This window comes from Mastacembelus armatus, chromosome 9, assembly GCF_900324485.2.
Source record: "Mastacembelus armatus chromosome 9, fMasArm1.2, whole genome shotgun sequence".
NCBI lineage: Eukaryota > Metazoa > Chordata > Actinopteri > Synbranchiformes > Mastacembelidae > Mastacembelus > Mastacembelus armatus.
In genome coordinates this window covers 12,702,201-12,718,763 of record NC_046641.1, presented here as the reverse complement: position 1 = coordinate 12,718,763, position 16,563 = coordinate 12,702,201, and the positions used below count along the sequence as shown (strand labels likewise).

Sequence of the window (16,563 nt, the reverse complement as noted above, 5' to 3'; positions counted from 1 at the left end):
CCCCAAATCCAGGTGTGAAAAACTTGTTGCATCATTCCCAAGAAGACTCATGGCTGTACTAGTTCAAAAGGGTGCTTCTACTCAATACTGAGCACAGGGTCTGAATACTTATGACCATGTGATATTTCAGTTTTTCTTTTTTAATAAATTTGCAAAAATTTCTACATTTCTGCTTTTTTCTGTCAAGATGGGGTGCTGAGTGTACATTAATGAGAAATAAAATGAACTTTTTTGATTTTGGCAAATGGCTGCAATGACACAAAGAGTGAAAAATTTAAAGGGGTCTGAATACTTTCTGTACCCACTGTAAATCAAGGCCTAACATTAAATCCCGTCTGTTTCATAGGGCAACAACTGTAAAATGACTGTATCAACACAGTCAGGGGAAGAAACATTATATCCTGTTGACACCACATTATTCTAGTGATTACATGTAAACTGCCCAAACTGGTTTTACTATTTCCAGGAATAAGGGAGACACTTTAGAGAGCTCAAAAACCAGGGGCGGGCAGATCGACAGATATCGACATAATATCCGCTACGGTTGCCATTTACTGAGACTTCACACTTCGCAACGCTCCCTCTCTGTTTCTGCTACATATTCCATTTTTTATTTTTTTTCCCACTGGGAAACTAGATCCCCACGTCTTGGTATCCTGCAGCTCAACAGGACAAGAAGTACAGATAATGAATTTATGGATGGACGCACCAAACACTAGTGGTGAATGAGCTGAGTGGATTATTTTATTATTATTAGTTATTTCCATACCAAATTACATATCAATTACTATGTAATGTTATTTTAACAGTTTAATGTTAGTTTTGCTGCAGTGTTTTTTGCTATTTTTACACTTTAAATTACTAGATACTATTACTATTATTAGGCCTCTATATATTTCAGAAAAAAAGATTAAAGTCCAGATTAATATTAATTTTACAACCAAGACCAGCAATAAACAGGGATTGCAAAAAACAAACAAACAAACAAATGCAATGCAAATGCATTAAAAAATGGATTAGGGTGAAGGATGTCTCAGATGTCTTATGCATATCTGCAGGAAACAGACTTCTTCACCCCCCCCGACCCCCGAACAGGGTCCGCTTGAAGAACAGGTTCCTGAGTTTGTTTGCATGCGGCCCCTAGCGGACAGTGTCGGTACTGCATCTTATACTTCCGCGTTTGCGTCGTTCAACTTTTCAGGTGAGCCATCCCTATGTCCCACCCAAATCCAGAGAAGGCATCCGTTGTTCTCCAGGGCTCAAACAGCGCACAGGGACAGACGGAGCACAGACACACCGTCGTTTACAAACAGCACTTGGTGTCATCCGGCCACAAAATAGCGCACGGCAGGCGACAGAAACTTTCAGCGCTTTTCAAACTATGGAAAAAAGCTGAGGACCAGTTATTTCCCTAAGAAAATAAGGTCTACGGTAAGTAACACCTCCGTGCTTCTGTAGTGTAGATGCCTCTTTGTAAGTGTTAAGGAAAGATAATTCTGAATTAGGGATTAGTTCAGTAATTATTGAGAAAAAGTTAAACTGAAGTTTGGTATTGTGCTATAATGGAGCTTCTTCAGAACAGCTGTCCGTGTTTAATATTATTTTTTACTGTTTTAATATCATCCACGTATGCTACACATTTTGACAATGTTGGCCTTTTGTCTGTGTTTTATGTATCATCACTTTATACAAAACAGTTTTGTTGGATCCAGGGTGGGCCCTATTACCTTTAGAGCCATTCAAATCTAATATATTTAAAAACATGGTATTTTATACACATTTTCTTTACTTGGGCTCCATGTAAAGCTTCTACAGCATTTGGATAATGTCAAATCAGCAGTGACAGAGCAGGAAGTCCCACATCACTGATGGGACATTACACTCGTCCCATTTAGAAGCTTCGACATGTGAATTAGCACTTCCTGAACCAATAAGTGAATAATATTTGAGCTTTGAGTATACTTAATGTTTTATGATCCCGTTCTATCATTTGGACAGTTTTAATATACAGTGGGTTCCTTTCTGCCCTCAGACACCTCCACTAAACAACTTAATCTTTTGCTCTTCGCTATAATAATCTATCAGGGGCAGGCTCTCTTTGTTCATCTGTCTTTTTTGCTGTTAAATTCCCACTGAAGTGTAAAGGAATGGTAATCCCATGTGTCAGGGAGAGTTATGAGTCATTCCTGTCTGACAACCGGACCTCATCTCCTTTGTCTGTGTTACTCCTTTACAGCACAGTTTGACTTAGACAAGTTTCCAATGTCATGAGCAGACTCAGGAAAAAAAAACACAGTTCCAGAGGAAGCTGTGCAGGGACATCCGTGAGGCTTACATGTCATTCAAATGTCCTTGTGATAGCATACTCTTAGCAGTATAGTGAGTGTTGAGGGTTTCTTGAGTCCATACAGATAATGTGATTGTGCCTGCTAGAGAAAACATGTCCTCCTGAACAATGAGAGGCCACACCAGTATTGGTTTTGGCCTCAATACTCCCTTAGGTTTTCCACAGATCCCAGTTCCCCATGACAGAGCATTTTTTATGATGTTCAGAAATTTCCGATTGTGTTTATAGTTTTGTGTCAGTAATTTCTAACATGGTTACTTTTTGTTTTACAGGATACCCATATGCTTCAGTATCATTTCCAGTTTTACCTGAAAAGGAATCTGGCACATCTTTGTGATAAACGTGATGAATGAGGTACGAATGAGGGTGAAAGTCAGTTGTCTATTTTAAAATGTGCTTTGGTAGGTCAGCTACTGTTTGTCATTAGTTTAAATAGTATTTTTTCAGTTTGGTGTTATCATAGTGGCTAACTTACAAAAAACTCATCTGACTCTTGCTGCCTTTCCTGCAGTGTTGTATAGTGGAGTTTCACCTCAGAAATATCACTTGTTTAAAAAAAATAAATGACTCCATGTTCATGTAGTCATGTCATGTTTACGCAGCAAATATTTTATATATTTAATAGGTGTGGTTGTTTTTTTTAGGTTCAATTGATCATGAAATGAGATGTGTCCAGGTCTGAGAGGTTTACTATCTCAGCTGAACTATTTCCTGGACCAAACAACATCTGAAAATCATATCAACAACATAATAACATTGTCTCTGAATATATAAAAAAAAAAAAAAAAAAAAAGGTGTCACTCCTGCCTGTTTACCATTATATATCTCTAACATAGCCTTTCCATCTTCCTCTATTTAGTACATACTCCTTCCTCCACTATCGTTTAGAACATGTCAAATATGTTTGAAGTGAAACATTAGTATGTCCGTCTATCATAGATGTCCGCTTGAATATATATTGAATAGTTTAAAACTCGGGTGTCCAACCCAGGGTTACTGTCCTGCTTGTTTTCCAACTATTTCTGCTTTAGTCACTGCTGATTACCTGCGTTCAGCCAAGATACCATCTCAGATGAAGGGGGGAAGGGAGAAACAAAGTGATGTGGTATTTTCTAGCTTCTCACTGACTGAACACATCTGATACAGGTAACCAGATGTTTCAGATGTGAAAACAAGCAAGGCCGTGGCTCTCGAGGAACGTGGGCTGGGCACCCCTGGTTTAAGACTACTTTTTCATTTGTAAAATGCTTTCCTGATTACCCAAAGGCCATGCAGCTCACTCAGAATATTTTGTTATGGTTTTTATTAGGGTCGAGCTGCTGTTCTCAGAAGGTGCCACCTTGCCTTGTCCAAGGCCAACACCACTGACTCTCTTCCTGGTGGAGATACTCAATCTGTGGACTCAGGCAACAGCGGGGCCACTCAGGCTGAGAGCGATGCAGCGTTCCCTTTGTCTGAGCTCTCCCACCTGTTTGAGAGCCAGGATGGCTCCCCGTCAACTCAGGACACAGGTCAGGATTCAGCCCTGGAGCCAGTTCAGCCTGGTCAACCCACAGACAACAGACAGAACTTGCGGATGAAGTTCCAAGGGGCTTTCAAGAAGGGCATTTCTAATCCTATGGACCGACTGGAAAGTACCATATATGATTCGAATGTGGTTCCAGGCCCAAAGAAAGCCCCCATGGACTCACTCTTTGACTATGGTACCTACAGCAACATCAGCAACCAGAAGCAGAAACGGAGAAAGAAACTTCCAAGAGGGTGAGAGGGAGCCTCTCTGTCTCTAAACTACTCTTCATGGGTGTTTCCTTTAAACAGGTTTACTTTTTGGTCTCAACTGCTGTGGGCTAGTTTGGAAAAATGTTGTCATAAAAGTAAAAATCTCCCCCAACTGCCACTGTAGACAGAGGTGTGGCACATGAGAAAGTATGGACCCACACACACACACACACACACACTGTGGACCAAGCAGGCCTTCATTCAACCCATTCATTGATGTAACAGAGGGCTTGTTGTTTGGTCCTCTGAGGTAATATTTAGGCTGCTGCCTGCTTCTGGCAGCTGTACCTGTTCGTTATGCACAGAGGTCTATTTATTGAAGCATTCAAGGGTGTGTGTAATTGCCTAAACGATGCATCGTACAAACAGTCTATTCAGAATTTTCTGTCAATGAAATGTAAAAAATAAAAAATCCATAGTTTTCAATGGAAACTCCCCCACCTTTTTTTTTTTTTGTCATGTTTTTGTATCTCATTAGTAAAGCCGAGACTTGCGGCGATGAAGGGCAAAACTCAGACCCGCCAAAGGTGATGAAAACATTCACCCGCTTTCTCCTCTTTGAGTGCGTGTCGCGTGGGGACCCTGGGGCCCTCGAGGGCCTGTTGGAGTACCTGCAGAGCCATGAAAAGAGATTAACTGATGAGGAGTTCAGAGGTGAGGTGTTGGTGTAGGTGGAAGTCATGTCAGATATTTATGTACTGCTTTTTCACTTGTCTACACCAACCACTGTAGAGTTAGACTACAGGGGAGTATAAAGGGCTTAAATGCAGTTAACATATAGTAGATTGTTTTTCACACTAACACAGTTTTTGTCAGAATTGTTAATCTTGAGTCTGTCTATAGCAGAAGCTTTACATTTTTTATCTTCCTGCTTCTTTATCTTTGACCTTTTGTACTCTCTTCTTTTGTGTTGTTTTTGGCTTAGAGGATGTTAGAGGAAAAAGGAGAAGGCAGGTCCAAGAAATTCTCCCCAGCTTTTATAACAAGGGGCAGAGAGAAATCACAGCAAACTGTCATCTCTGAGTTAAACAGGCCTTTGCGGTCTTTTTTTTTTTTTTTTTTAAAAAAAACAAAGACTAAAAATAGTTCAAGGCCGTGCTTTACTCCTGTCTTTAACAGTTTGTTCCTATAACCCTAAATCCTTATTTTCATTTAATCAATTCCCAAAACTCTGACTCTTCTGAAACTTTTGCTCTGTAACATTACTCACTGCCAGATCATTTACAGTCACACAACAGGAAATCACATCTTATGACACCACATTCACAAGCAGAGGCTACGTGGAAAGACTGTGGAGCTGCTTGCAAAATTTCAAAAGAAAATATGATTTGAATAAAAAAAATAAAAAAACAACTTGTACTCATTGAGTCAGCTGTAACACAAGAACATCACAACCTGAGGTTGCAAGCAACACTGAAACAGCTAAAAGTGATGAAATAAAGCACAAAGTAATGGATCTCTAAATGGTTCAAATGGTTTAAAATAATGACTAAATGGATAAAAAGATAAATTATCTAGAGGCAATGGAAGTTTTGACTTTAGGACAATTACAAACAACTGATACAAGTATCCACAGATCACATTAACTAGCACCTGGTTTAAAATGAGTTTCAATGGAAATGTTCCCGAAAGTGTTGATGACGGTGGTACTTAGGTTCATCTGATAAGGCTGTGGGAGTATGTCTGAAAAAGTGCTGTGAGATTAAAATAAAAATCATTGCCTATCCTCTTAAACAGTTCTGTCTGAATCAGAAAATATTCTTTACTTTTTTCTTGCAGAGCTATCCACGGGTAAGACCTGTCTGCCTAAAGCCCTGCTCAACCTTTACAACGGTCAGAATGACACCATCCCATTGCTGGTGGACGTTGCAGAGAAGACAGGGAACCTCAGAGAGTTCATAAATACGCCCTTCAGGGATGTCTACTACAGAGGTATGGAAATAGCTCACTAATGAGAACATACAGTTACATAAAACTAATTTGTAATGTAAAGGACTTAACAGAAATAAGCATCTAGTTGAATTGTATAGTTTCATAGACAACAATCCCCTTATCTTCTACTGAGAAGAAGCTGACAGGCAGAAAAAAAAGGAACGTATGTGCTGAAGCTGTATGCAGCTCTGTAAATGAGAAGATCCAGGTTTCATTTGTGTGGATTAAGGCCTTATTTTTTTTAGTTGTGAGATATCAGTGAGTGGAACCTTTTCATACAAAGGGTCTATTCATTGTGCATTTACCTAATCTCTGTATTTTACAGGTATGGTATGGGAGTAAGTTAAAATAAATCTTATTTTCTACCTTTTTATGTGCTATCATGGAAATGTCCAAGGGTGGAGTCTAACGTCTATGGGCGTATGTCCATATACTCACAGTATTAACCTCTCAGGTTTTATCACCTCCACACTCAACTTCATAATTGGGAATAGGTTTAATGTAATCCTGGGTGCTATTAAGTACCCTGCAGTACTGAAAGTGAACTTAACACAGAGGCTTCCATAAAGAGGTCACAGCAGTCACTGTGGGTTAAATGCCGTAATGGCTATTTATTATGACCATAATATGAAAAGTAAATTTAATCCTCAAATAAAAAGGCTGTCGTACAATGGTCAGGAGCCCAACCAGTCACTGGTGGCATGTTGAGGGTATTCTAATGGTGCAATAAAAAGAAAACTAACCACAACCAATAAATCAAATAGAAACACCACAAAAACATTCAAACACAAACCATGCCAACAGTGAGTGAACCCCCCAGACATCAGCTGCAGCCGTGGATGGGGGCCACTTCCAGCCACACTGCTAAGAACAAAGAAAACTATAATTAAAACTCAAATTAACATACATACACAACTACACTAAATGGTACTCAGTGCTCAATTTCCTACCAAAGCCACCAGAACACAAACCTAACACTCAGCCTGACACACCTGCTTCTCCTTTGTCTAATAATCAGTTTAGCTGCAGTTCCTCCATCGCTGCCACCACAGCATGAGTCCCTGTGTCGCCCTGCCACATTAACAAAAGAAAAAAAGTCTGCAGGCAAATGCAAGAGTCTACCCTGTTGTGCAACTGTGCTTATTTGCTCACAGAATTCATGTCAACATAATTAACTCCATACACCTCAATTTTGTAATCACATCTTGGAAAACACAGTTTTTCAATTGAAAGATGGCACAAAAAGAAGTGTTGTTAAATACTTTTAAGAGGGAAAAAATGTTTTTGTATTGTGTTCTGTTGCGTTGTCAGGCCAAACGGCGCTCCACATTGCTATCGAGCGACGCTGTAAGCAGTATGTGGAGCTGATGGTGGAGAAGGGAGCTGATGTACATGCCCAGGCCAGGGGGCGCTTCTTCCAGCCCAAGGACGAAGGGGGTAACTTCTACTTTGGTAATGACCTTTTTCAGCACATACTGTATGAGCTCATTGTTATTCAGTATCTGTATTTTTAGACAGCATTATACGCTGACCTCAACTGAAAAAAAAAATATCAGACACTGAGTTCTTTAAAGCTGATGCCATATTTTCTGACTCATATAGTCTTAATGATGCGGTGCCTCCGAGGTTTCTGACTTCACTGGTCACTTTTTCAATTTCCACACAGACTTTCATTTTCTGCTTTACTCACAAGTTGTTATCACTTTGACAAAGGTGGTTATTGTTTTACCAGAGTGAAAATCCAAGTTTTGAATTGTGTAATATTACAGCTGTTTATGCATCATACATGTTCCTGGCAAGGAAACTAGTATCACAATGGAGGCATGAACTGAATTAGTCCCCACCTATTCTCTGTTTACGTGGCAGGATTCGACTGGACTAATACGGTCAGGATACCACTGTGGTCCAGTGCTGAACTTCACCTTACAGCCAACTGTTTTTGAAGTGTCGTATGAGAAACTATCATGCAAAAAACACATAAAACATATTCCAGCATTATGTTATACACTGCACAGTTGCATCCAGTGAAAGGTGTTTGTGTTCTGCAGTTCAGAAAAGTAAACATCCTCTGCTGGCTTCACTGACCTCTATGATGAGGTGGGGAAATTAACCAGAACTTGTAAAGTCAGTTCAACACTGCCCTCCACAGGCGACTGATCAGTACAGTAAATAAACAGCTGACTGCTGCTTGTAGTCTGGTCCATAATGGGCCCCATCTCATCCATGTACCCAGAGAAAAATGTTTTTAACTTTGAACTTTCTGATGGTTATAGCAGTGATTTATATATTGTAGATATTAGTGATACTCTATAAAAACATTTAAAGAAAGGTAGATATAGCCTGTGATCAACAGTTTTTTTTTTTTTTTCCCAAACCAATTTAAAAAATTTTATTTGATTAAATTCAAGCATTACATTCCTCACACATCACAGAGGAGATGATTTCTATTTGCACTCAGCACGGTTGTCATTCCCAAATCCCAGCGTGTCCGGGCACAGTGTGAGTAATTTGCTGTGGAGCTTTGCAGTGAGGTGAACAGGAACCTGGCAGGGCTGATGGCTAATGGGATTTAGACTCACGCTAACACTCTGCATGCACCCGTGCAAATCCATGAAGAGGAGCGTTTCTATGTGAGGTGACAAAGTAATCTGTCACCCATGGCAACGGCTCATTTTCAGCAGCTGCTTTTGGCACTCTGGCCCCATTGTGCCCCTCCCTCAAACAACTGCTAATTGTGCTGTTTTCATAGCAGGGATTTAAGTTATATCTTTGATCCATGTTTAGTATGCTTTTTGCTAAACCATGCAGACACCAGCTACAGCTCTTAATGAACCCTCCTGTTGATTTGCTTATTTTTTAATCAGAAATACAGTTGTCTTACCGTCCTGTGAATTCTGTATGAAGTGAGCATGCTTCTCTGTGGTCTGCCCAGGTGAGTTTCCTCTCTCACTGGCTGCATGCACTAACCAGCCCGACATTGTGCACTACCTGACCGAGAATCCACACAAGAAAGCCGACCTGCGGCGCCAGGATTCACGTGGAAACACGGTGCTGCACGCCCTGGTGCACATCGCGGACAACACCAAGGACAACACGCGTTTCCTCACAAAGATGTACGACCTGCTGCTAATCAAGAGCGCCAAGCTGTACCCAGACTGCAGCCTGGAGAGGGTGCTCAACAACGATGGCATGTCACCTCTCATGATGGCCGCCAAGCTGGGCAAGATAGGGGTAGGGATAATGATACAGTGTGTCAGGCAGCATCAGTGCAGTTAAAAGTTTTAATCATCACATGTCAACACGACTTAACATTACTGGGCCCAAGTGACAGGTCATCAGGTCAGCCTCTCCATGTTCCTCCAGGTTTTTCAGCACATTATCCGACGTGAAATTAAAGATGAGGAAGTTCGTCATCTGTCACGCAAGTTTAAGGACTGGGTTTACGGTCCAGTGTACTCCTCCCTTTATGATCTGTCGTCACTGGACACGTGTGGCGAGGAAGCATCTGTGCTGGAAATCCTGGTCTACAACAGTCGCAATGAGGTGAACAAAGACAGTTTTACTGGTTATCCAACAGCTGACATGTTTTTCTCAATATCAAGATACTAAGAGCAAGGAACACCAGGTTTAAAATAAAAATGTATGGATCTGTACAAAGATTAGGATTGATATTCTGTTTTTATTACCCTGTATCCCGTTGTCAGAACCGGCATGAGATGCTGGCAGTGGAGCCCATCAATGAGCTGCTGAGGGCCAAATGGCAGAAGTTTGCTGCTGTCACCTTTTACATCAGCGTTGTGTCCTACATCATCACCATGATCATCTTCACCCTAGTGGCTTATTACCAGCCAACAGAAGGAACGGTGGGTATGAAGCTACTGAAAATAGATAGAACTGTTGAATGTGGTCTTCCAGCCAAATGTAGAATTTTCAGTACACCATTATGAAAAGATTCATATTGAATGAATGGATTATATTCAAGACTGGATGTAATACAGTTTTCTTCAATTAAATTCTAATAAGACTGAAATTCTCAGTATTGGCCCCAATAGCCTTACTGAACAAATAGCACCGGTCATGGGGCCATAATGCAATTTATTAAGCCCTCCGCTAGAAACTTGGGTGTCATCTTTGACTCTGGTTTGACTTTTGAGAATCGTGTCACTAAGCTTGTCCAGTCTTGCCACTATCATCTCAGAAATATTGCCAGACATACTGAAACAATAATTCATGCTCTTATTTGTTTGAGTCTTAACAGTAAAAATCTTTCAGCCAGTCCAGAACTCACCTGCTAGACTCTTGTCTAGAACTAGATTTGGCCATATCACCCATGTTTTAGCTGCTTTACACTGGCTCCCAGTTTGATTTAGAATTGATTTAAAGAATTTACTTATCACTTTTAAGGATCTTCATGGCCTGACTTCTGCCTATATTGTCCATCTTTTATGCACTTTGACATTGTTTGAGATCTTCACATGATGCTCTTTCCAGTTGTTCCAGCTCAGATTTCTTTTCCCCCACATTTCAGACAGACTCTGGAATGAGATGGCCTTGGAAATTAGACAGGCGGGTATCATTGTCTTCTTTTAAGGATTTGTTGAAATATATTTTTTACAAAACTTTTTTGATTTAATCTGAAATAATTAATATTGTTTTATGTCTGTTTATTTCATCTTGCTTTTATTTTTTTTATAGATAATTATTTTATTGTACATACATAGCAGTTATCTACCTTTTTTTCTAATTTTAAATATATGTTCAGCATTTTCTGTGTAGGTCACATGTGAAGTACATTAGGTAGCCTACCACTACATGCAAAATGTTAATGCATCATGTACTAGAGCAGCAAAATTATTCCAAATTTGTACCAGATTCTGTTTTCATAGCAGGAATTTAAGTTATATCTTTGATCCATGTTTAGTAAGCTTTGCTAAACCATACAGACTCCAGCTACAGTTCTTAATTAACTCTCCTGATAATCTAGTGCATTGTATAAAAGGAATATTTAAAGATTTTGGGAAATAAGCTTATCCACTCTTTTTGCCAAGAGGTAGATGAGAAGATTGATACCACTCCCATTTTCGTACACTAAATATAAAGCTCTAACCCGCAGCTGTTTTTTTTTTTTTTTTTTTCTGCATAGGCATAGCTCCCCTCAAAAAAATGAATCCTTTAATTCACAGTCTGGTCCTGTCGACTTATGTTTGCACCTATAGTACTTGTAACTTTTTTTAAAACCTTCTTCATGGCATTTTGTTTTGTTGTTTAAAATCTTATCTTACTTCGTTCCAGCCTCCGTACCCCTACAATACATCCTCTGATTTCCTGCGGTTGACGGGAGAAATTATCACCTTGGCATCTGGAATCTTCTTTTTCATCACCAATGTGAGTCAGTGGGATCTGATGCATCTTTATGGGTTTATGTTTTTTTTTCCTTTTGTCATTTACAGACAAACTGTATTGACAGTGCTGTTGTTGTCATTATGGAAATATTTCTGCTAACTCTTTGCAGCTTAAGGACCTCTTCATGAAGAAGTGCCCTGGGGTGAAGTCTTTATTTATTGATGGATCCTTTCAACTGCTGTAGTAAGTTTCCATCCTCTGTCCTTGCTCCCCCTCTCCCTCACCTCTGCTGCATCACTTGCTGACTTTTACCCGAGGCAAATTTTGCATCCTCTTAATTGAGTCATCTAATTAATTTCTTAACCTCCTTCCTGGCATGTTTTAAACTTTACATTTTTAATTAAACCCATGATCCAAACAAAGGGCAGAGAATGTTGAGCACCTCTTTGAATCATTAGCAGGCTGTAATGTTGTCATTCTGTTAAAATGCCAAATACCAGCAATCACATCTCCCTGGCTGCATGTATTCCTTCACCATCACATACTTTTAGCATCAGATCTGGTTCCTTGACAGAGTTTCTCTCTGTCCTTTCTAGTTTCATCTATTCTGTGCTGATTGGAGTCACCGCTGCTCTCTACCTGTCTGGAATTAAAGCTTATGTGGCTGTGATGGTGTTTGCACTTGTCCTGGGCTGGATGAACACACTTTACTTCACTAGAGGCCTGAAGCTCACCGGTACATACAGCATCATGATACAGAAGGTTAGATAATCAAAATGGACAGAAAATAAATCAGTAAGCCCTTATGTCTCTGTGCCATAATGCTCTTTTGTTTTTGGTTGTCAGATTCTTTTCAAAGACCTTTTCCGATTTCTGCTTGTGTACGTGCTCTTCATGATTGGATATGCATCAGGTAGGCTTGTGTATGTCACCAATACTTAAAGTAGCAGTTGAGGAGACAGTAGAATACACTCATACCCGTCTATTAACGTCAAATTAAATTTACAGCCAGAAGAGGGTTTCCCAGTTTCCAGTTTTCATGCTGAGCTAAATGTCTAGCTGTTAACTTGCTGCTAACAGGGTTTTGTTTTTGTTTTGGTTTTATATGTTGGCCTATTTCCCCCTGCTTAGTCTTTATGCTAATTTAATCATCTCCTGACTGTGACTTCATATTTAATAGACAGAAATTATAGCAGTGTGCATCGCCTTATCTTACTTTCAGCAAGAGAGCAAATTAAAATATTTTAGTTGAACAGTTTCTCGCAAACACATAACGAAGCCTCTTTTTAACCACAGCCCTTGTGTCCCTGCTGAGTCCTTGTCCTCCACCCGGCACCGAGTGTGACGGAGGCTGCCCCACCTATCCAAAGTGCAGGGACCAAGGCACCTTTAGTGTTTTCCTACTGGACCTTTTCCAGCTCACCATTGGAATGGGAGATATGAATATGGTCCAGAACGCACAGTATCCAGGGGTCTTCTTCATCCTGTTGGTTACGTATATCATCCTTACTTTTGTGCTGCTTCTCAACATGTTGATCGCTTTAATGGGGGAGACGGTGGGAGCGGTGTCGAAGGAGAGCAAGAAGATCTGGAAGCTTCAGGTGAGCTGATATTGGTGTCACTATTCAATCTGAAATGTCAGCATTTAATCAGATTCAATGCTAAATGGCCAATTCCCCCTATTTTGCTATGAAGTTTTAGTTTACTGTAATTTGTCCAGATATTGATATATCTGTCTGAGATTTTTTCCTCCAACCCAAACACAAATAAAGTCAAATAATTTAATCTGAGGTGCCAACAGGTTTGAAAAATTACATTTAAACAAGAGTGTCTAAAATCAATAACTTTTCAAGGCTGTACTGAGAAACAGAGTTGCTTTAAGGCTGAATGTTAACACGTTCCCATTGACAATGATAGGCTATTTTTTAGCAGGTATAACTTGGACCATCATCATAGTTTAGCATGTTGAGTGGACTAAATACTCTCGCTAAACATGTACTCACAGTGGGCAACGACCATCTTGGATATTGAGCGCTCATTCCCAGTCTGCCTTCGCAAGTACTTCCGAGTCGGGGAGATGGTGACTGTGGGGAGAAACCAGGACGGCACACCTGACCGCCGCTGGTGTTTCAGGTATTTTGCATGACTCCCCCATCGCTGTCACTCAATCGCATTTCCAATTCCACTAAAGAGAACTGTACATCCTTCTGATGTCTTGTTACATTAGGGTAGATGAGGTTAACTGGTGTCACTGGAATCAGAACCTGGCAATAAATGAGGATCCAGGCCATGGGCTGCAGCAGAGCGTCAAGGTCTTGAAAAGAGGTGAGATTTTCCACTATCTTCTTTTCCATTCGGCTGCTCCCTTCAGGGCTCGCCACAGCGAATCATCTGCCTCCTTTTCCCACTATACTCTAACAAATAAATCCACAAGATGTGTGAAATATATGTGTTTGTGGAAGACACTCATTTATTTATACAGACAGGAAAAAATACCTTCTTTTCTTTCCCTCTAGATCGTTGGACCACAGTGGTCCCGCGAGTGGTGGAGTTAAATAAGGGTCTGCGGCATCGTGATTCAGTGATAGAGATGGAGCGGCTGGCACCTGGAAAAGACTAGTCCTGTCGTTCTTGTACAGCGACAGCAGAGAGCCATCAGCATCAGTGGGATCGCTCTGCAGGGCCAACTGGGGCGATAAGGGCCCTAATTTGCACAGGTCTCATGTTCAGAGAAAGTATAGTGAACGTTACAATAAGAAAATCAGTGTTGACCCTCAACTGAATTACACTAAATAGACTCAAAAACACTGATCTCTATCCCTGAGATTTAAAAAGATGAAAAAGTAGCGTAATGACAGGGTGAAGCCTAAAGTGTTTTCCTAGGGGAGCTGAAATGAAATGTACTGTATTTAAACATTTCTGACACCAGAGGTTGATCACTCAGGGATTTAGGAGTAAAACTATTTCAGCATTTCCACACACCTTATAGTGTTGACAAAAACACAATAAATAGTTTTTTCATAGCGAGCAGAAGCATCCTTGCTGTATTAGGTAATTAACAATGTTGTCTGATAAATATGAAGCTATAAATATAATCACAATAGTATATAATAGTATTTCTGCAAGAAAACATTGCAAATATTTTTAGACTTAGTAATCAGAATTTCAGGTTTTATAAGCTTTTAGTTGCGTTTTCTGATTTGAATGTTTGTTGTTCGGACTGTAAGTGTTCAGTGTATAGAAAGTATCTGTTTTATAGTATATTTTCTTTCCACTTACTCCATTGTCTTAATTATATAATGTCAAATCTCATTGAAGTTTTGGGCTTAGATTCTAAGTTCAGGCAGCACATCTTTCATCTCAATACACTATGCCAATTTGTGATGTGCGCATTATATGAATACAAAGGCATTGTTCCTAACAAGGGGGGAATGATGAGCAGGTTATAGCAAATACAAAACAATAGTCTTTGGTGTTACAGTTTGTCTTTGAGTTTCCAGAGTTATTGTTCCTTTGCAGCTGGGGTATTTGCATAATCAACTCTCAGACCTTGCCATTATGTACTTCCCCTTATTTTCTGCCGTGTTTTCATTGTTGTTGGCTCCTTGCCCTAAACAGCATCTTTTTTGTGCACACCCACTGTATATATGTCTTTTTATACTACATGACAGAGTTTGATTAAGAGCAGATAGACCGAACAGTTCATTTTCAATGATTCATTACTGGTGAAGGTCACAGGTCATTGTTCACAATGTTTACGCTGCTTTTATAAAGAGACACGTCTGTGCATTTTATACTGTTTGTACATTGCTGCACAGAACAATAAACGCTGAATTTATTTTATAAATCATGTTCTAGTCTGCCTTGCAATTTCTTCAATAACCAAGTGGCCTTTGTTAGAAGATCTTGTCCAGTCTGTGCTTAAAGGAGTTAATTACTTTATCCCAGAATATTTTATACCAATCAATATCAACCAGGTAGTTTTGTTAGAAAAACAATACCCATCTTGTAATTAAAAAGCTAAATAGCTAAATTCTGCACTCACACAATTGATTTTACTGCAGGACAAGAATGACATGGTCTTAAAAGGTGAGGTTTGCATGTATCACTGTATTTCTTAGAAAATGTAACTACATTTGTTTCACTGCATTAAACTTAATTCTCAAAAACTCGTGACTGACTTCAGTATCAGATTGTTTGCAGTTCCTCCTCTGTCCTGCTGATGGCTGCAGAGCTCTAAACTCCTCTGCTGTGCTGCCTGTACAAGATCCCACATTAGCAATACCAGAGTTAGTTGAGTCTACTCCTGTAGCTACAGTAGGGGACAAATACATATTTCAACTATAGCTGTAAATATTGCAATGTCAGTGCTGCTATTAATAAGTTACGGTTTGTCAAATGATGTCCACTTATGAAATATTTTTTCCAGTGGATCTCAGGTCTTGTTGACCTCGCTGTTACACCTGGCCAGTAATTATGGGCTGTTGCCTTCCTAATGAAACCACAAGCTGGAAACAATTTATGAACAGCTTCATTGCCTTCCACCTTTCCCTTGCCTCTTTAAAATGCTACAGTGGTGATTCTCACTCATGATAACAAGGGCCTCGCCACTTACTTACCTCCCTTCCATCTCCTCCCCTACTCTCTCTCTCTCTCTCTCTCTTTTTCTCTCTTTCTCTGAGGCCAGCAGTGCTGAAGGACACAGGGAATCTCTTGCCACCTCAGAGAAGAGGCTAATCCTCTTTGCCCCAACTTTAACTGGGCCACTAATCCTCCAGGTTTATCTAAGCAGTGAGCACCTAACGCTGCTGACAACTTGGCCTGCCCTCCTCCCTGCAGCCTGTTAAGTAGGGCAGGGCTCGGTCCTGCAAGTGTCACTGTCAGCAACTCTGGAACCGCACACTTGCACAGGAAGTGTGAGCTGTTGACAAAATGGCTCAGTTGCTTGCAGCATGTGTGTGCACGCTGCCACAAATGTGTCTCAAACAAACAAAGCGACAGCCAAGCAGGATCACGTTGTAACGGCCCTCATTTAGTAACCGCTCATAAGGGAAAAGGTGACAGTCTCAGCCAAAGGTCTTAAGTAAACTAAGTAGCTTGGATATTGGCAGAACAAATTGTTCAGGTATTGTCCAGCCAGTTAAGCTTAAGGTGTCTGGACT

The 16,563-nt window shown here is 40.2% G+C and overlaps 1 protein-coding gene across 2 annotated transcripts; it reads left to right on the top strand.

The window, feature by feature from the left end:
- Positions 1-941: 941 nt before the first annotated feature.
- On the top strand, positions 942-15,251 carry trpv4 (transient receptor potential cation channel, subfamily V, member 4). Of its 2 annotated transcripts, XM_026322741.1 has the most exons (18): positions 942-1,431; positions 2,620-2,701; positions 3,657-4,108; positions 4,605-4,780; positions 5,906-6,058; positions 7,370-7,510; positions 8,991-9,289; positions 9,422-9,601; positions 9,763-9,921; positions 10,587-10,628; positions 11,351-11,443; positions 11,571-11,644; positions 11,998-12,163; positions 12,248-12,314; positions 12,698-13,002; positions 13,407-13,534; positions 13,629-13,726; positions 13,918-15,251. In XM_026322741.1, the coding sequence occupies exons 2-18, from the start codon at positions 2,693-2,695 to the stop codon at positions 14,019-14,021; spliced, it is 2,646 nt and encodes an 881-aa protein (XP_026178526.1). In that variant the 5' UTR covers positions 942-1,431; positions 2,620-2,692; the 3' UTR covers positions 14,022-15,251. The 2 variants fall into 2 exon arrangements, with proteins under 2 accessions (XP_026178526.1, XP_026178527.1); XM_026322742.2 differs by lacking the exon at positions 10,587-10,628 and having other exon boundaries at positions 946-1,431.
- Positions 15,252-16,563: the final 1,312 nt, after the last annotated feature.